This window comes from Apus apus, chromosome 6, assembly GCF_020740795.1.
Source record: "Apus apus isolate bApuApu2 chromosome 6, bApuApu2.pri.cur, whole genome shotgun sequence".
In the NCBI taxonomy this organism is placed as follows: Eukaryota; Metazoa; Chordata; class Aves; order Apodiformes; family Apodidae; genus Apus; species Apus apus.
The window spans coordinates 34,886,546-34,905,027 of record NC_067287.1 but is presented as its reverse complement, the minus strand read 5'-3'; the positions used below and the strand labels follow the sequence as shown (position 1 = coordinate 34,905,027).

At 42.8% G+C, this 18,482-nt stretch overlaps 1 protein-coding gene across 5 annotated transcripts in view; it reads right to left on the bottom strand.

The window, feature by feature from the left end:
* Positions 1 to 18,134, bottom strand: part of UNC80 (unc-80 homolog, NALCN channel complex subunit) — a 133,689-nt gene extending 115,555 nt beyond the window's left edge. For all 5 annotated transcript variants that reach the window (XM_051623948.1, XM_051623951.1, XM_051623949.1 and 2 more), the window contains exons 1-8: positions 17,935 to 18,134; positions 16,564 to 16,612; positions 10,691 to 10,847; positions 10,085 to 10,383; positions 7,404 to 7,527; positions 5,537 to 5,610; positions 4,958 to 5,097; positions 838 to 1,099 (exon numbers count right to left, since the gene is read on the bottom strand). In XM_051623948.1, the coding sequence (XP_051479908.1) occupies positions 838 to 1,099; positions 4,958 to 5,097; positions 5,537 to 5,610; positions 7,404 to 7,527; positions 10,085 to 10,383; positions 10,691 to 10,847; positions 16,564 to 16,612; positions 17,935 to 18,026 (1,197 nt within the window). In that variant the 5' untranslated portion in view covers positions 18,027 to 18,134. The remainder of the gene's footprint in view (positions 1 to 837; positions 1,100 to 4,957; positions 5,098 to 5,536; positions 5,611 to 7,403; positions 7,528 to 10,084; positions 10,384 to 10,690; positions 10,848 to 16,563; positions 16,613 to 17,934) is intronic.
* Positions 18,135 to 18,482: the final 348 nt, after the last annotated feature.

Below are 18,482 nucleotides of genomic sequence, written 5' to 3'. Positions count from 1 at the left end.
AGGCAGTTCCTTCAAGTTAGTAAATCAGAATTTGCTGTTAAAAGCCCACATGACAGGAAAAGAGTGCACAACCTAAAAGTAGCACAAATCAACAAGGAGATTAACTGAAACTGCAGTAGATTCCCTTTTTACGCCTGGAACTAAAGTGAGCTACCCAAAAGAAAAAAAAAAAAAAGCAAAACTTTAACATAAAGTTCTTTACTGCACCAAGGTCAGGCATCTGGCATTGCTTTTCCAGCAAAACAGGGAGCAAGTCTTGACACCCATTAGGACAATTTGTCTATTGAGGTTTTGTTGGTAAATATAAAGGTAAAAGTTACGTTGATAAAGGTAAAAGCTGTGCAATAAGAATAACAGCAGGAGAAGTGGTAACAACATGGAGACCTTTTGCTTACTGCCACTGTTTGCAAAGTCTACTCCAATATTTTAAGTCAAGTGCATGCCTGGTGTGTGCAGTGCTGTACTGCACACAATCCCCTTTCTCTCTTTTGAGGGGTTACAACAAAGCAGCTCAGTAAGTCCTGAGCATTACATCATAATGCAAAGACAGTCTGATTTCTTCTGACAACTACATTAGTATATTTTCACACTAAAGTATAATGTTATCACAATTCATTCTAGATTAATTATCTCAAATCAATGCTCAAGCTTTCAGCAATTAGCTCTGGCTCTCTGCATCAGATGGTGCCTCCAAAACCCTCAATGTTCTGAGGGTCTTTTTCTGACCTCTGGACAGTTTAACCAACACCAAAGCTGTGCTTTTCACTAGTTGTCCAGCTATCACTTCCCAGCTTCACCACAACAGTTGCTGTTTTCTTACTACTAACAACTGCTTACCTGAGTTTTGTGGGTATTCACCAGAGAGGGGGCAGCAGCCACCATGGAGCTGCTGCGAGGTCTTGGTAAAGGGGTGATCTCTGGCTCAGGTGGTTTCTCTGGCTTTTCTTGCAGCATATGCCTCAGCCTCTGCAGGTAGTACATGAGTGACCACTGTGTGCCCTCCTCGGACCAGTGTGGCTGCAGCAGGCAACGCAGCACCGCCACATCGAAGTATGTGGCATAGCGAGACTTCTGGCACGGTGGGATCACCAAAGACACCCTGTTCCAAAAAGCAGGAGTAGAAAATGTTATTCATCATGCTCCTTAGCCCCTCTTGGATACTCAGCTCTCTGAATAAAGAACGACTCAACAATGATCTGCCAGGTTTGTATGTTCCAACTGTTCTTAAGGGCTCAGTCTTGAGACCAGTTTTCTCTGATAGTTGGAAACCAGTTCTGTCCAAGCATGCATGATGGTCCACCCCAAAAGACCCAAGAGCTCTACTAGGAGGCCTAACATTTCGCCACTCATCAAGAGCTGTAAGACATTCTCATTCTCCTGCCACCTGCAGAAATCTCTGGGATGGGCACACAGCCGTGCCTGTTTGAGCTTGCAGGGACATTTGACACTGGCCCTTTGGGACTAAGGCCCTGATGGAGGAAAGCATTACTGATGACACAAAGTAGAGATTTAGCTTTCAGCTCCCTGGAGGACTCAAGTACATGCTTTGTTAAGTGTTTTCTTGGAGAGAGCTGCTTTTTTCAACTGTGGTCTAAAGATAAGCCTCAGCACCTGTGCTAACCGATTCATTTGTTCAGCTGGAAAACAGCAACCCTTGAGCATCTGCTGCTCAGATACTAGTAATACATTTAGAAATGCTTTACATTTGTACACATGAGCTCTTACTTAAGAAGGAGTAGGCAGGGCAGCTAAGTTAGTTAACCCTTTAAGCCACTTACAGTGATTCTTATACAAGTAAAAGTTACTGTGATGATGACTCTTTGCCAAGGTGTGCTAGAGAAAAGGACCCTTTCTAGCCTTCATTATGGTTTTCCTGCCTTTCAGGTGATGTCATTTCCTGACTGCTTTTAGTACAGAATTTCCTAAGTACTGTAAAACCTAGTGCATGCAACAGCAAGATGCCTGTAGGAATGAGACTCCAGAGATTTCAGAGGTATATCTGTTCTCAGAGACAGCCTTATTGCAAAAAAATGCCCCAACTTTTTTGCTATTTCTTTTTTACACCACTTCTCTCCCAGCAGAGTACAACTGGCCTGATCTACCCTCCATACAGTTCCTAACTGTTAGGAGACAATCTGTCAGAAAAAGAAGGAGTGAAAAGGAGTTGGAGGCATGAGAATCAGATGGTAAAAGAAGGTATGAAATGTGTGGGGTGGGGCAAGAACTTGAGATCTATTTTTTTTGCCTGTGGAAGTATACAATTTGAAGGTTTCAACTCAGTGTCTTAGAAACACGCCTCTGTGAACTGAGTACTTCTGTGATTTTTGGATTCTATAAAAATCAACAGTACTTCCATGAATTGTATTGTCAGGCATTTGGGAATATTTTTTAAAACAACATTTATATTATCAATTCCACGAAACAACATGCAAAGAGCATTGGCAGGACACCCCTGTCTCAAGCTGGGTACCACCACATTGTGCACAGAGGTGTCCAAGGCCACAGTCCTGCAAAGCATTAGGGAACAAGCAGCAACACTGCCCAGAGGAACCTTTAAGTGCTTAAAGTGAAGCGCTTGCCTGAAGTGCTTTGCTGGATCACTGCCCAGTGCCACAAAGCTGTGTGTTGCATCCAAGGCAGAGATAGGACTGGCAGAGAAGAAAGAAGTGTGCAGTGAACATTGACACTGCTTGGGATCACTTGAACCCTGCTCCATGTTTGGCAACGGGGGGCAGGTGGCAAGGCTGGGTTTGCAGCAATGTGGGCATCTAGAGCTCCAACCTGCAGGAGCTGGCTTGCTGCCAGCCCCACAGCCCAATGTTGAAGGCACTTAGCGACTGCAGACCAGTCAGTTTGTGTCTGCATATGTCACTATACACAATCTATAGATTCCAAGCTTCTCTCTTAGTGCTATATTCAAAGTAAAATGTTACAAGTTTGATGAGTTTAAAATCAGCTGTTATAAAAACCTTGAAAACTGAATAAGGAAGGAGAAAATAATGATAAATGGAAAAATGCTATTAAGTTTTCCCCATAAACCTGATGTGAAGGCTGCTTTTGTCACAGCTGAGATTGTGTCACATAAATGCAGCCTGTAAAAAAACGTAAGGATAGCTGGGATACTCAAAGTATCCCAGCAAAGGAAATAGAGCCCATCACCTCATCAGCACAAGTGAAGGATGAGGTGCCTATGTGGCAAACATGGGGGAGTCTGAAAGACTGTGTCGACTCAGACACATGGGCAAACCCAAGGCACAACACAGCCTGGAGCAAGGCATGTTCTCTTGATGAAACATTTGTCACTAACGTTCTTCCTGCAAAGTCTGTTTCCCAGGCAGTGTGTCCAAGACACCTGCTGTGTTAAGGGCTATAGCTTTATTTGCCTCAGTGTTAAGCTGTATCGTCTGTAAATGGAGAATTTCACTGAGTGGAGCAGGGATAATCAGCCAGGATCAGAGGAATGAGCCATTTCCTCAAGAATTGTCTGAGGAATCAGAAATTAAACTCTGTGCTTCATTTTGAAGGAAACCTAGTGCTCATATAATCAGCTCTTGGTTGCCTGTGACTGCAGGGAGGGCGGAAAGGCAGCCTTCCTTCAGTCCCTGCCCAAGGACAAAGGAATACTGCGGCTGTTGGTAAGTAGAGTAAACAACATTTGTTCCCCAGTTGTCTGTTGCTTGGCAACCAAAGCTCCCTGCACAGTTTTAACTGATCAATGAGTCCTGCAAATGAGGAGACATAATGATGCTCTCTTCCAAGCCTGTCTGAAGCTTCTTTCCCATAGCAACCACCAGACCCAGCTTGACAAATTGATCACCTGATGCTGTGTTCTTAAAAGGCTGCTTATTTTTTTATGGCTGTGGACTCTCTGAGCAGTAGTGTTCAAACACAGAGAGGCAGTTCTGTTCCCAACTTCAGTTGTACTGGCTTACATTAATACAAGTTAAATAAAGACCCAGAACTGACAGCAGGCTTGATACAAAATCCCAAGGGAAGCCTCCTGATGGGATCAGAACCTTAGAGAACAGCTTTGCCCTTTCCACCAGTGAAAGGGTGCAACAAACCCCTTTTTGAGAAATCAGAGCTGTTCCTAGATGGTATCCAGAAACCCACTCCATCCCACATTTCTTCTGTTTCTGTAATGAAGCAATTTCTTAAAATGTTGCAGTGTTTTGGATATGACATTTCCCAAAAGAGATAAGCAACAGGAGAAAGTTTTCAGGAGGCGTTTAAGAGACAGTCCTAAATCCATAGAGACCTAAAAATATAGCTAGGCTTCCCTCCCTCTCCACTCCCTGAAAACACTCACCAGCTTAATTTATTTTATGGCACTACTGAGCATCCAGCACTACTGAAAATCTGATTCTATTTTACCCACTCAAATCTAGATTAAAATAAGTTAATTTATCAGTGTCATGCTGAAAAATCATGGCTCGAGCTCTGCAGGGCAAGCTAGGGGGATGTTTATGTGGCTGCACTTCTCTGTTAGTCTGTCCCTTTGGGTCAGTAGTCTACAGCATGCTAAGCAGCACGATGCAGAGAGGGCACAACGAAGGCAATGAAGAGAGGCCCTCAAAAATCCTTTGCCAAAGGCAAAGAAAATTTTATCAAAAGGAAGCCAGAAAAGACACCAGCTGCCCAAGGCTGAATCTAGCTATGGAGGGTGGAACCTGCAGGTTACTTGTTAGCATCTTTAATTGTAAGAAAACCAGATAGGCAAAGACCAAAGAAACTGTCCCAACAGACCAGCTAGAGATTTCTCCAATGAAAGTGGCACTGAATATCAAGTGTCAGCACCTCGTTCATCACCATAACTGAGATTTGTTGAATTGAGAGTTTGAGATAAGCATCCAGCACACTTGGTGTGTACAGACAATAGCAGATTCAAGATAAAGGACTCTGTGTCCTCCACCACTGAGCCACACCAGCCCAACTTTCTGCTGAAGGGGCTTGTTACCTGGGATGTGCAGTACCTCTCTCCTGAGAGGTTTGGGAGGATACGCTTCCATCCAAGGAATTTCCACGATGACAAGCTGAAACAGTGGCCTTTGGAGGTACAGAATCTGGCTGGGTTGTCTCACACACCACCTGTAGTCCCTTTGGGCAGGTTTAATCAAAGGAAATAGGTATATAAACATATTTATCTCTCCCTTATTAGTCTTCTCACTGCAATTTGTGCTTAGACATCACTATTACTTATACCATAATACCATGGGAATACCATGGAGAAACTGATTGTGCCTGTGGCTTCTCAGTGCTAGGCATTGTACAGGCAAAGGCTAAGACTGGGGCTTGCCAAGAAAGTACATAAGATCAGGCTCCCATCCTGTAAGGTAGGATACAGCCAAGGAGATCCTGAGAACCATACTCAATACCCATTGCTTCCATTGCAAACAAAGTTGGGAGCCTTTGAAAGAACTGTACTTTCTGAAGATGGAATACCCTAGGGTGGTAACTGCAAGTGCTGTTTCAATATTAATTTCCCTCCTTCCTCAGCTCATTATTCAAGCATGTCTAACCTTAGCATATAACTTACCTCGGTATGTCCAGTGTCCAGATTAGGGGATTCACAAGTCACGCTCTGATTGTTGGTGGGAGAACTTCTTTTAGCTGAGAAAAGAAGTCAAAGGAGGACATTTCAGACACCACCTCAAATATTAAAATGTACCACTGAAAGGATAAACTAGAACACAAAAACAGCCCCAAAGCAGCATCTCTCTGCTGCAGACTTCCTTGGCATTAGCCACAACCATAAAAAGGAAAAAAGGAATGTTTTAATCTTTTGTACAATTCTTCTTGTCAACAACGTTGCCTACTGAAAAATCTCTACTTCTTTAACATTAAATTTGAATATTAATTTTATTCTAAATCCACTTGGCATAAAATTGTATTTTCCAGTGCATACTAGTGCCTTTTATTTTGGAGCTCTTCCTCGTATTTTCACTTGTATTCAGCTCCTTTTCTAGGTTACACCTCTCAGAATGTATTGTGATTTCCAGTTGGACAAAAGCCTCCATCACAGGAAACACAGGAATACAGAAAGTTTGATCAGTGACACTGCAGAACAACAAGGGCTTCACAAGGACTAGGATGACAATCCTTGAAATCCTGTCACATTGCAAGCTATTCAGAAGTGAATTAGTATCAGACCGTCTCCAAATACAACATTGCAAAGCTTCTTCAGTGGAAATTTTTAATTTGTTGTTTGACAGAAATATAGGTAAATTTAACTTTTTTGGTTCCAATTTGAGACAACAAGATCTTCCTTGATATAAAGATCCTCATTTCAATTTCTATTTCTGTTCTGCTGAAAGTGTGTTCAATCATAGCAAAGTGTTTTCATTTCAGACTTGACTAATGAAGTTATTCTTTACTGGTTTCCTGAACACGCTACAGACCTATGGAAGAAATTCCAACATTCAAAGAAAATTTAGTCTTAATTTCTCTGGTTAATTTAAGGGCTGAAGTCCTATTTTTTAACTCCAGAAGTTGAAACAGAGGGAGGAAAAACTACATGTCAAAGATAGTTTTAAAATATTTTGAAAGGCTTCCATCTTTTCAATTCTGGACTACTCCAGAGGCCTACAAAGCCTTCAAAAGAAAAGATGACATCCAAAATGACTTGTCATCAGAAAAGTCTGATTTAGCAAACTACATTTTCACTACTGTGAAAATTACAATTCCATGCTTTTGAGAATAAGCAAGAGATGCTACAGCAATATACCCAGCACATTTTCAACTCACCACCTTATAGGAATTATGAAAAACTATTGCCTAAAAACATAAAAGTAAAAAAGTTTTTTTAGAAATAGGCCAGACCCAAAGGCTTGGAAGCCTAAGCACCCAACTCCAGTCTCATTGTGGCTGAAGTACAAAGGAGGAGCAATCCCTTCCAGTATGCAAAAGTGAATTCATAGCCTAAGCCTTCTTTGGAGCCTCCTGACACTACTTTAATTTCATAAAATGGTGAAATTCAAATTGTATATAGTGGGAGAACCTACACTGCCAAATGTGTGCTCTTCAGTGCTCATTTTTGTCCAGTGCCAGTCTGGGAAAGTCTTCCCCAGCTGTGTCAGGCTGCTGCTAGATACTGCCTTTGCCCTTCTTGTCAACTAAGGAAGGTGTAGTGAAACAGGGGTATGAGGCTGACAGGAAATGATAACTCTTAGGTAGAGTTTCTCATTTCCTATTTTTGATTTCTCTCTCACCTCTTATTTAGTTATTATGCAAATGTTGGTTGACTCTGAGGGGAAACAGCCTTATACACTCTCATAGTTGACTAGCTTCTGCAGGATTAACATATTACTTCAAATACAATGGCTACAGAATGTAAGGCAGCATCAGGCAAACAAAGGAAAGGGTTTCCAGCTCTCAGAAGCTATTATCACAGCAAAGTCACAGACCTGTAATGATGTTCCTGATTGGTTTTACAAGGGCAGTGAAGGCAGAAACTTCAGGCTGTCTGTGTTCCCACATAGGCTGCCAAATAACAAGGCCACTAGCCAACCGAAATGTCAGATCAGACTCCTAGAAAGACAAACAGAGGTTGTATCACACAAGGTCACACAAAAGAATGCTGTTTCCAGTCCAAAAGGATTGTTATTTCTCTGATCTTACAAGAACTGAGTGATACCTTGTGCAGTTCTGTGGTGAGTATACGCTAACTTAGGGGTCACCGACACTACCGAGCAGACATGAATACATTCCAAGTATAGTTATTAAAAATAATACAGAAACCTCAAAACAAAAATATATTAGAGGCTTTTTCAAAATTAAATTTCTATAGTAGTTAGTGAACATCTTCCCAGAACATTAAGCTGTAAAAGGCAATTCCTGTATCACAAAACATCCTTTCTCACTGTATATAACCACTTCATATTTAGTATTCAGTCTGAACCTTAGGATTTATACTCCAAGACTTGAACTTCTTTCTCCAAAAGAGTAAGAATAATAAATGTTGAAACACTAGGGTTACATTAGGGTTAGAAATTGAGGAGTCACAAAATGTAACACATTCCTATGAAACATCATTACATAATATTATTATTAGCACTGTTAGTACCTGAGCTATGTCAATACAGAGAGATTGGTACTACTCAACTTGTGCCATCATTGTTTTACATATGCAAGTAGCTAAAATAATGTCAATTTGCACGTAAGTAACAAGGTGCAGGTATGCACTTACTTGACCTAAGGTCAGATCTACATTAGGAGACACTGGCAGTGGTATAGTCCAGCTATCCCCATGAGGCAAACAGACATGGTAATAGCAGTTTTAGCAGCATAATTATAGCTACACTGCCGTCTTCTGTTGACAGCTCCACATGCTGTATTGGTTGAAATCAAGGATCTAGATAGAGCTAAAAAAAAATGGCAAGAGCTGACTGCTAGTAGCTCTCCAGCCCTTCTATTGCCTGCTCTTTGATAATGCCATCATAATGACCTCACAAGCCTTGTTATAAACTAATCTTGGTTTTAATTATTATTTTTACTGAAGAGCACCTTGCAAGGCTTTTGGAAGTGGCAGTAGTAATGTGTTTCATTTTTACTGATAGCTTTTGGTGACAAACCAACATTCATATCTACAGTTGTTGTTACAGGGTGACATGCATACCCCTCACCCCCAAAAGCCTAATTTAAAAACACATTGCTAAAGACATAAAACCTGTCAGAAGTGAGGAATTTCATCATTTAGATCTGCCTGAGCAAAGATATATCACCTTCCTTGAGCGCATGCATTACTTTGGTTATGTGATCAGATAGTCTTCTTCCCCTGAGATCTCTACTACCTCTGTGCAACATAGAGGGGACAATGCTGACTTAGTGAACCATTTATATGCCTCATTTGCCTTACCTTTTTGTTGTGATGATAGAAACATACATGTTTTCACGGGCTTTTCAATGTATCTCCGAGATCTCAGAGATTTTTAAGGTAAACCTGAGATAGTGTTATTAACCCCAACTTGTAAATGGGAAACTACATCCCAGAAAGATTAATATATAAAAATTGGAGACCTAATCTGTCATAGCCATGGTCTACCTCCAGTTTAATTTTATTTATTCAAAGGGCAGCCCACATTTGTATTTGCAGCACTATGAAGAATTCAGCATTTCTTCCTGTCATGTCCCAGTAGCTTACAGAAAAAATATGGAGCTAGTAAACAAGTATGAAAAATCTGGGCAAAATACATTGAGCACTACTGTACAGGAACTCAGTAGTAGGAGCAGGGAAAGCACCTAGCTCTCCAGATGTGTTTCCACCTGCCTTAACCAAAATCTTGTAATTGTCTCCTGTACTTTCTTATCTTTTTCAACTGTTGCATATACAAGGCTGGACTAGAACAGGTAACACCTTTCATCACTTCATGACTTTATAGACCTTTTCCAAGCAGCTACTCTCCAGAGCCAGTGGAATTTATGGAAACATAAAGGCTGAACAGCAGCCCTCCAGAGAGACTAAAGACAAGAGGCAGGAGTCAGGCAGCATGTAGAAAATGTCTCCTCATCACACCACTCTGCAAAGCTGATGGACTCAGCATGAAATCAACAGAGGGACCCTGGCAGACAGGAAGCCCATTCAACTTCAGAACAAAGCGATGGTCAATTGCCTTTGCCACTGCCATGTTTATAGCACTATCACACATTCCTGGTAATTAGCTTCAATATTAGCATTAATGACAACAAATGCCAGTGGCAACCCCATGGTGAAAGCCCTGAAAACTAGGAAGGTCCATCTAAGCAATGGCTGAGAATCACTGGAGCAAGTTACAGCTTGCAATCCTTTCTGTAGGTTCCAGGGCCCAAAGACTTCACAAGGGACACAGATCTTCGATATTTCCAGGGCTGAAAATTACTCACTTCAGATTTATTTCCCTTTGCACCTGCCTGATGCTGTGGTGATTATTCATGTCACTGCAAGTATTTCCTCCTAATGGCAATGGTATTCCATTAGTTTGTTAAAACATTTCCAGTGGTCACCTGGTGTGCACTGTAGGCTGAATTAATTAACAATCACAAAGGCAGAATTATTCTTTTCCTGCTCAGAGGCATCTCCACACAACTACCCCGCCAGCGTTCCACTTACTTTAATCCTGTGGACAAGGGGAGCAAAAAGGAACACAAAGAGCTCCACTGTGGCCATGGAGTTCTGGAAGAATTTCCTTCTGTTATTTTCCTCTTCATCATTCATGGCGCTGGGCCGGGGATGTCCTGGTGACCCCTGGTTTTCAGCCTGGTGGATAAAGCCACTACTGCTCCCTCCCCAGCTAGAACCTCTGTCTCCTCCAAATCGGTCATTGCTGCAGTCCTGCGGGGCCTCCAGCAGCATCCAGTGAAGAGTGTGAAGGAGCTTTGTTTCAGCTACTCCAAGCTTATCCTGATGTCCTGGATGAAAAAAATGCATCACAGTATCTCACAGGGTTGCCAGTAACAGTATTGTTGAGGCTTTCACAGCTGCCCAGGAAATTGGCCACCCAGTGTCCTGACAAGCATTACCACTACAAGTATCAGCATTCTGTTTCATTATGTTTAAAACCTCCTAATTCAGAGAGAACAGACCAAGAAAGGCAATCCACAGAATGAACTAACTGGGATTCCAGGATTTAGAATACATTGGCAACCTGAGCATCAATCTGTCATATTTTGACTGATAACTTCAGCAATGGACAAGCTCACCCTCAGGAGCACTAACCTAGCTTGTTCCGGTTGGAGAGCAACGTTGCGGTGCAGTGCAGCACATGGGGGAGCGCAGCTTGGACAAGTTCCCAGCGAGAAATGCTCTGGATGGCTTCAGAGAGAGCTGGAGAAAGGCCATGCAGCTTGTTCTCTACTAATACTCTTTCAAAAGACTAAAAGGAAGAACAAAGTAAAAAAAACAACCAGAAAACACTGTATATCTATTTCTGCACATACTTTCTAATACAAACAACATTATATTTTAAAAACGTGTAGTCTAAGTTTTCATGAGATAACTAAAGCACACGTTTTTCCTGTAAGAGATTGACTGTAACTAGAGCTCACCAGACATATGGACATACTTGGCTAACAAATGAATGGGCCATGGAATATATTTTCTCTAATAAGAAAGAATTAAAGCAAGTATCATGTATATTAGCAAGTACCAACATCAAGCCAGACTTAACAGTTGTGCTGGGTATTAATCTGGCATGCCAGTAATCCTGCTGGAAGCCACAGGAGCTAATGAAGCCTGTGCTTGTGTAGCTGAGAGCTGGATATTCTCACACACACATGCTCTTTCACTTTAGTGTAACATAAAGGGCAACTCATTATAGGTATACAGGCCTTAGGAAATGTTTTCACACTCTGCCACAGAAAATAATCGCTGTACAATTTTTTGTTGAGCCATGATGTAATGGTTTTGTGGGCACTTAAAAGAGCTGATGGCTGCAGCAAGTTCATTATTTCCACCTCAAGCAACACAAAATAAGACTATCTGCCTTTGAAATCCCTAAGGAAGTTCCTTATTGCTCATTACTCCAACCATTTCAATAAGTTCTTCTTCTGATCAGATACAAAGATCTCATTATAGGTCACAAAAGCAGTTATTTTCCTTCACTGAAGTTCCTAAAGCAAAGAAATACACTACTGACAATGTACGTCCTTGCCATACACCAGCTTAGCCTCCTGGCTACCTATTTGTTCACAAGCCGTTTCAGTGATTTGATCAGGCTCTGGGCAAACAAGTAACTGTTGGCATGCATGACCTAAGGAATGCTTCAAATGCCCTCACTCCAGATTCAGAAAGCTTATCCTTTAACACTAGTCAGACTGATTTTTCCGGTAAATTGGGGGGACTAATAAGAACAGACTTAATCACAAAGAAGAAAAGCAAGAAGGGAAGCAGTCATAACGTAGCTCTCCTAAACGTCCCACTCCCAGGCGTGGCAGGCTAACCAGTGGTAACTTGCGCTCTTCTGTGCACGTTTGTTCTCTCAGGCCATGTCCATATCCACCAGTGTGGGCAGACATGAGCCCCTCCACTGAGAGGCAGGATGCCTCCCCATGCTGCAGAATGCAGCACCACCATGGTTTTACAGCATCCCCTAACAACTCTGCTCTGGCCAGCATGGGGGCAGAGAAACACATTTATCTGCACTTACAACCTAAATCAGTAACTCCTCAAAAGCACCAGGCATAGACAAAGAGAAGGGGAGATGGACAGTATGATTTATAGACAGGTATTCAGGGGGTATTTAGAACCAAGAGTGCTTATAGAGGACTAAGACTGTAGCAACACAAATTAAACCTAAGGAAATACCAACAATAAACATCAGAGCTTCCAACAAACCTAAGTGTGTAGAAAGCCCCACTGCTCACCTACCCCAGGTTCTAGTCAGAAAACTCTATACATTTTCTGTATGGATCAATGGCTGAAATCAGAGGGCATTAGTTGTAATATGTGGACAAAAATGCTGGCTTCTTGGGGATCAGTAAAAAATAAGGACTCAGTGAAACCTTCATTCAGCCAAATCAAGCCTTAGCACAAGCCAAAATGAAGCTCAGCAGAGAGGTAAGTAGTTGCTACCAGATTAGTGAGCTGACTTAGGTCATTGAAAAGCTTGCCAAGCACCAGTGCTGACCTAGGTTTACTGAAAGAAATTGTCTTCTCACCTCCAGGAGAAAAGCCAAGCCATAAGCTCACAGTTCAGTACAGTGACCAACCTATTCACTGGGGAGGGAAGGGGAAGGAAAAAAAAAGTCACAGTGAGCGGCAAAACTTGTATGAAGTGTCATGGAAGACACCTTGTTGCTCTCTGGCTTTCCATTCAAGGTCTCATTCAGGGGTACTTCAACAGCATCACGAAGTCCCCCAACAACTGCTTTCAGTAAGCTCTGGCCCACATTCTGCATACTTGAGAAACTCAACAGGAAGCCAAGAAGTCTCCATCTATTCTTTAAATTAGGTTTATACTCACCTCAACATTCTTTCTTACACAGTTAGCCACCAGATTCCTCTGTTCTTTCCTGGCCTGAGCAGAAAGCTAAATATATTGGTGTCCCACAGTGAAAGATTAGCCTCCGGAACAACATATCTCAAGCATCTGAGACAGAAAAATGATAACACAAAGGCTACTATGGAAACCACTGTGTGTTATGGGCACTGGCTGGTACTCAGTTGATGCCATGTGTGTACTGTCAGCACCAGCTGGCATCAATCCCCACACTGGTAACTGCCACCAGCAGCCCAACAGGAATATGCAGTTCTTTGGATGAGTGTTTCCATGGGATTTGCCTGGAATTGTCCATAAAGGTCCAGCTGACTGCAGCTTCTGCCTACACCAGACATTTAAGATGCAAGGCCCTGCTCCTGTAGACCCTCCTTTGGTCTGCTGTAGCTCTACTCCAACTTTTACGACCTGCTACAGAGAATATATAGACATTAAGATGAAAGACTAAATTTTCAACCCACATGAACTAAACAACTGCTGCTACAGTTCAGAGGAGTTACATGCTTCAATGAGAAGGCTTAATGAGAATGTCTGAAGTCTGTAAGTCAGTCAGAGAAGAGATAAAGTTATGCTATAGGTATGTTTGGAGCTGCAGTCTCAGGGCTGCTGCTTGGCTAAGAAAACTGTTCCATACTTATAAAAGGTTTGTTGTGCCTGGAACTCCCCAGGTGCCTAAGAAAGATAAAGAACATCTGCCAAGGTGGTAATAAGGGAAATCATTGTTATGCCTTGGCTGGAGAAAGGACAGCCCTTCTCAGCAGTGCTCTAGGTGTGTGCTCATCTCCCTCAGGGCCACTTACACATGCATTTTTCCTTTTATCCTGGTGATGCCATCTGTTTTCACAGGGAGCGGTGGTCAATCTTGTCTGGCTGCTTTCCCACTGCTCCTTTTACCTTCTTTTCCACCAAAAACCACAGGACCATGGTAATCCTGTGTGTCACTTTGCTGCTGGAGTAAGAACAGGTATGTGCGTGATGAAGCCTAGACAAGCACTACAGATTCTGGCTGGGCCATGGTTTCCCAGACAGCTTTGCTAGAATCACATGAACTTTCCCTGCTCTGAGGGCAAGGAAGCTGCACCTGCAGCAAACTATGTAAGGTAGCAAAGGGTTTAGCCAGGCCCCCAGCTCCCAGTAAAGAGCCAGAACCTCAGGAAGCTCAGCACCCCACTGGTTCCACCTTCTCGGGAGTGCCAGATGAGTTGCAGGTCTCCTCCAGAGAAGTAGCCCTAGAGGATCTCACTTTGGGGGAGGGAAAAAAGGCAGTAAGCTAGGAGAGCAGGGCTTCCTGAACCAGACTTTTGAGGGAAACTTACTTCCCTGTTCTTCCAAAGCTCAGGCTGCATCTTTCTATAGCACTCACATACATTGCTGTGAGGTCATTTACAGCTTTGACTCATGCACTTTAGGAATGACATTGTGTTAGGGCAGAACAACTTCAGAACAGAGGGAAGGAAGAACATTAAATCCTATTGAGGCACAAGAGCATTTAGACAGTGTAAGACAATGCAGGTGGAAGCGGGAGGTGGGGGGGCATATTTATCTTCAGACTAAAGGAAGTTATTCATAGACCAATTGAAGTCAATGTGATTGTTCAGGTAAAGTAAACAAGGCTATGAAAGGGCCAGGTTTTTCTTCACATATTAAATAAAAAGCAAAGCTCTAAGAAGCAATGCAATCTGCTCTTGCAGACCAGATGCTTGGCTCACTGAATCTAGGCCTCCAGCATCTGCTTTCTCAATGCACAATATGCAGCAAATTCTATGCAGCAAGTTTAAAGCCAAGAATAATAATAGCATACAGCACAATGTTGTGTCATATACATTGTCAGACAGTTAACAACCTATAGACATGTCTAGAACAATTCTGGATAGAACATTTTAAAAGGACAGATCATATAGCAGGTGCACAGTATTTTTAGGCACACCAGTCAATCCAGTGGTGTTAGATAGTCAGCCTGATGTTTCAAATGACAAGCCAACTACCTCTCAAGTTCCAGAAATCCTGTCTCACCCCTATGGGCAGCACACTGCTAGCCCACTGGATAATACAGAAGGTGTTGTGGGCAGACATGCCTGTGCATTGGCAAGGATAGAGCAAAAGAAGGTGGCAGGTGCAGCAGCTCAGGCTGTATCCCATCAATTGCTCAAATCTAAGCCCTGCCTTTGAGAGCCTTCTACTATAATTTGCTGATGGTTAATTGGAAAAGAATCAAGCTTTCCTTCATCCAAGGGGTGGAAATGGATTGGATCTTCATTAAATGAGTTTTTCCAGGGCTCCCTTTCCCTTGGCTGAAGCATGTGATTTATGTTGCTGGGATTTTTTAGTTGTTTTTTTTTTGGCTTGTGTTTTTTTTGTTGTCTGTTTTGTTGGTTTTGTGGGGTTTTTTTGCTGCCAACAGAACAGCACGAAGCACAAGGAAGTCACGGACAGAAAGGTACACCATGGATAATGCACGGAGAAGGAAGTTCTGTCCCTCTACTCAACAGTAACAGACATTAGCTCACAGGTGAGGCCACAGCCTCAGATTGTAAGTGCTTCAGGGCATGGGTCCTGCACACTGCTGAGACTCCTGGTAAAGGACAGGAGGCAACAAACTCCATTTTCTAGCATCCAGACATGCAGGAACTGTCAATTGTATAAACCAGTGATGACACTTCTTGCTCCATGATCCAGAACTGAATTACATTTTAGTCACGAACACACTAAGCCACCAGTTTGTATCAGTACTTAGTATCTAGCAATAATCCTGAAAAATTTATGGATTTCTTAGAAGAAGAAAATTAGTCAGCAGCAGCTAAGGCTTCATATCTTGTGAGAAGGAAGCCAGAAAATTGCTGCAGAGAGACCTAAGTAGTTTAAGCTATTAAGATAGACATCCAGACCAAATTTTTCCAGTCTGTCAAGTTTAGCTGTAACTGCTTAATGTACTTTAAGCCATCCAAAGATCAGCAACAGTTCAAGGAATTCTGAAATTCCCTAGATACCCATCTTTCTTGAACTTCCTGTGTGCCTTTCCTTTTTCCTCCCTTTAGACAACAGATTGAGTTTTCATTCAAAATACAGTTAGAAATAAGAGTTATTAGTATCCACATAATAACCTTTACTTATGGCACTAACATATGCTCCTTCTATTTTCCAGTAGATGTATTTTCATGTTTTCATACAATAGTAAAAGTATTGTTTAGAGTCTTTCAGTAATGTTTAGGTTTTCAGTATTTTAGATCTGAAAAAACTCCAGTAATCTGAAATTGAAATTACATCTCTCTCATCTGAAAGAACCTACACACGTGATGAAGTGCAAGTTTACACCCAGATTGTCATAGCTCAGTCTGCCCATACCACTATTTACTTCATTTAATTACTAATTACGTAAATCACTAATATGTGTCTAGAGATGCACATGATAACCAAATTTTCTAGATGGCAAAAGGTTTCAAAACCTTCATGTGATAAAAGTACAAAATTAAGCTGAATGGACTAAATCCACTTCTGGCTTAATCTGAGAAGCTTGCTGATCAGCCACCATGGTCAGATCAAGTTGCAGGAAATGTTATTTACTAATATGAGTTGAAAAAGATAAATATGTACATACCACACAGGAAGCTTCATATTGTTTCCCCAATTTAGGTCTCAAAAATGCACTGAAAAAGGGAGAAAAAATGTTAGAGATGCAGTACTTCAAATGTGGATTTTGCTTATTCATGTCTAGGATTTTTCTTATGTCAGAAGGTTGGCAAAATGCTGAGAAACCTAATATAAAGTAAGACATAAGGCCAAAACAATGTTCAGATACCTGTTGATGACATCTGACAAAATGCTTTTACCTTTTCTAGAGGACTAAAGTACCCACACTGCTATGTCAAGAGGCAGGTAATCCATCCTCAAGGAGAGTCCTATTCCACATGGATAAGATCTTCCATCAGACAGTTTTCAGCCATTTTGCCTCAGTGAAAGATTTTTCAGTATAAGTCTGTTGAAAATGTGTTAAATATGACTGAACTTCACCTTGCCTCTCTTTTAAGCCAGAGATCCATTTGACAGTTTTCTATTAAGCATTTTCCTCCACAACTGCTGATGTGGAAGGCTTGTGATGAAATGCAGGCCTGTACCCTCTAGGTAGAGAACACCCACCCTCTTCAGTAATTTCCCTTCAGAATGGGATCAGTGTTAAACATTTAACATTTAACAAATTAATCAGGTCACCTTATTACAGCTTTGGGTTTGTTTTTTTTTGTGGTTTTGTTTTGGTTTGGGTTGTTGTTTTGGCTTTTTTTGGAGGACACGGAAGCTGGCAAGGAATTTGTGATTGAGACCTTAAATTAGAGCAACAACCTTCAAACCTCCCTTTCCCCCCCAGCCCCCACAATGTTTTCAGTTTAGAATTATCCTAAGACAGGATTCACAAGAAACATAGAGCCCCAGCCATACTTGCAGCCTGCCTCTCATATGTAATTATTTCTCCAGTCTAATGAAATAAGGTGAGACTCTGACATATTTGTTTGTATGGTGACCTCTCAAGGCATAGATTACACTTCAAGAACAGCTGCAAATACAGATACAAGCAAAGCTGCAAGTCTGGTGCAGCACTGAGGGTTGCTGCTTCTGGCACCAGAGCTCCAGGAGTCCTCTTAAAAGTGGGGTGGACGTGGGGGTGGGGAGAACAGACGACATGGAGGAGGGGAGAGGTGCATAGACAGACAACACATGGACATTTTAAAGTCTAATCAAGAAGATGCCTGAGACTGTCACTAGGTTAATCTGTCTCCAGTCCTCCCCACATCCCTGATACACACAGATTGCTCTATATTGAGTGCAAAGAGAGTAGCTTGTTTCACTCCCTCATGTTGCAGCTGCAGTAACCACTTCCTCCCCGCCACCGGGCAGCAGCTGGCCTGCCCCCCCTCCCCACTTCCACTGCCCTGTTGCAGCTGTATCCCAAGTATCCAAGGCTTGCAGCTCTCACCTGGTTTGCCTCCATAGGAAGGTCTGGATGGGCAGAGGGATGCCACGGCCGCTCTCCTGCTCCTGGCCCTCTGAGCTTTTCCTTTTCACCATGATGCTGATGACAGCTGCCGCTGTGAGCCAGTCTTAGCGGACGTACCAGCCGGGATCTCCCATGGCTGCCTCTTTGCTCTCTGTAACTCTTTACTCTCTCCCCTTCATCCTCCGCAGCCCACCCTCTCCCTCCCCCCTCACACCTCCCGTAAGCTTTGCTGGTGCAAAATGGCTGCAGAAGGCAGGGAGGAAATTAGGGGAGCGAAGATGTCTGCGTCCCTCTGCTTCCTCCCTGCCTTCAGCACCACCCTCTGTGGACAGCTCCCCGCACCGCGCCGCGCCGGCAGGCGGTGACAGGGCGGGCGGGTGGCGCGGGGCGGGGGCGGCACCGCCCCGGCCCTCCCCAAAACTTCCAGCGCCCGGGAAGGAGCGCGGGGCCGCTCCGGAGGAATATGAGCATCAGGAGCAACAGGGCTGCTGCTGCCTCGCTCACCCTCCTTCGGGCGCAACGCGCAC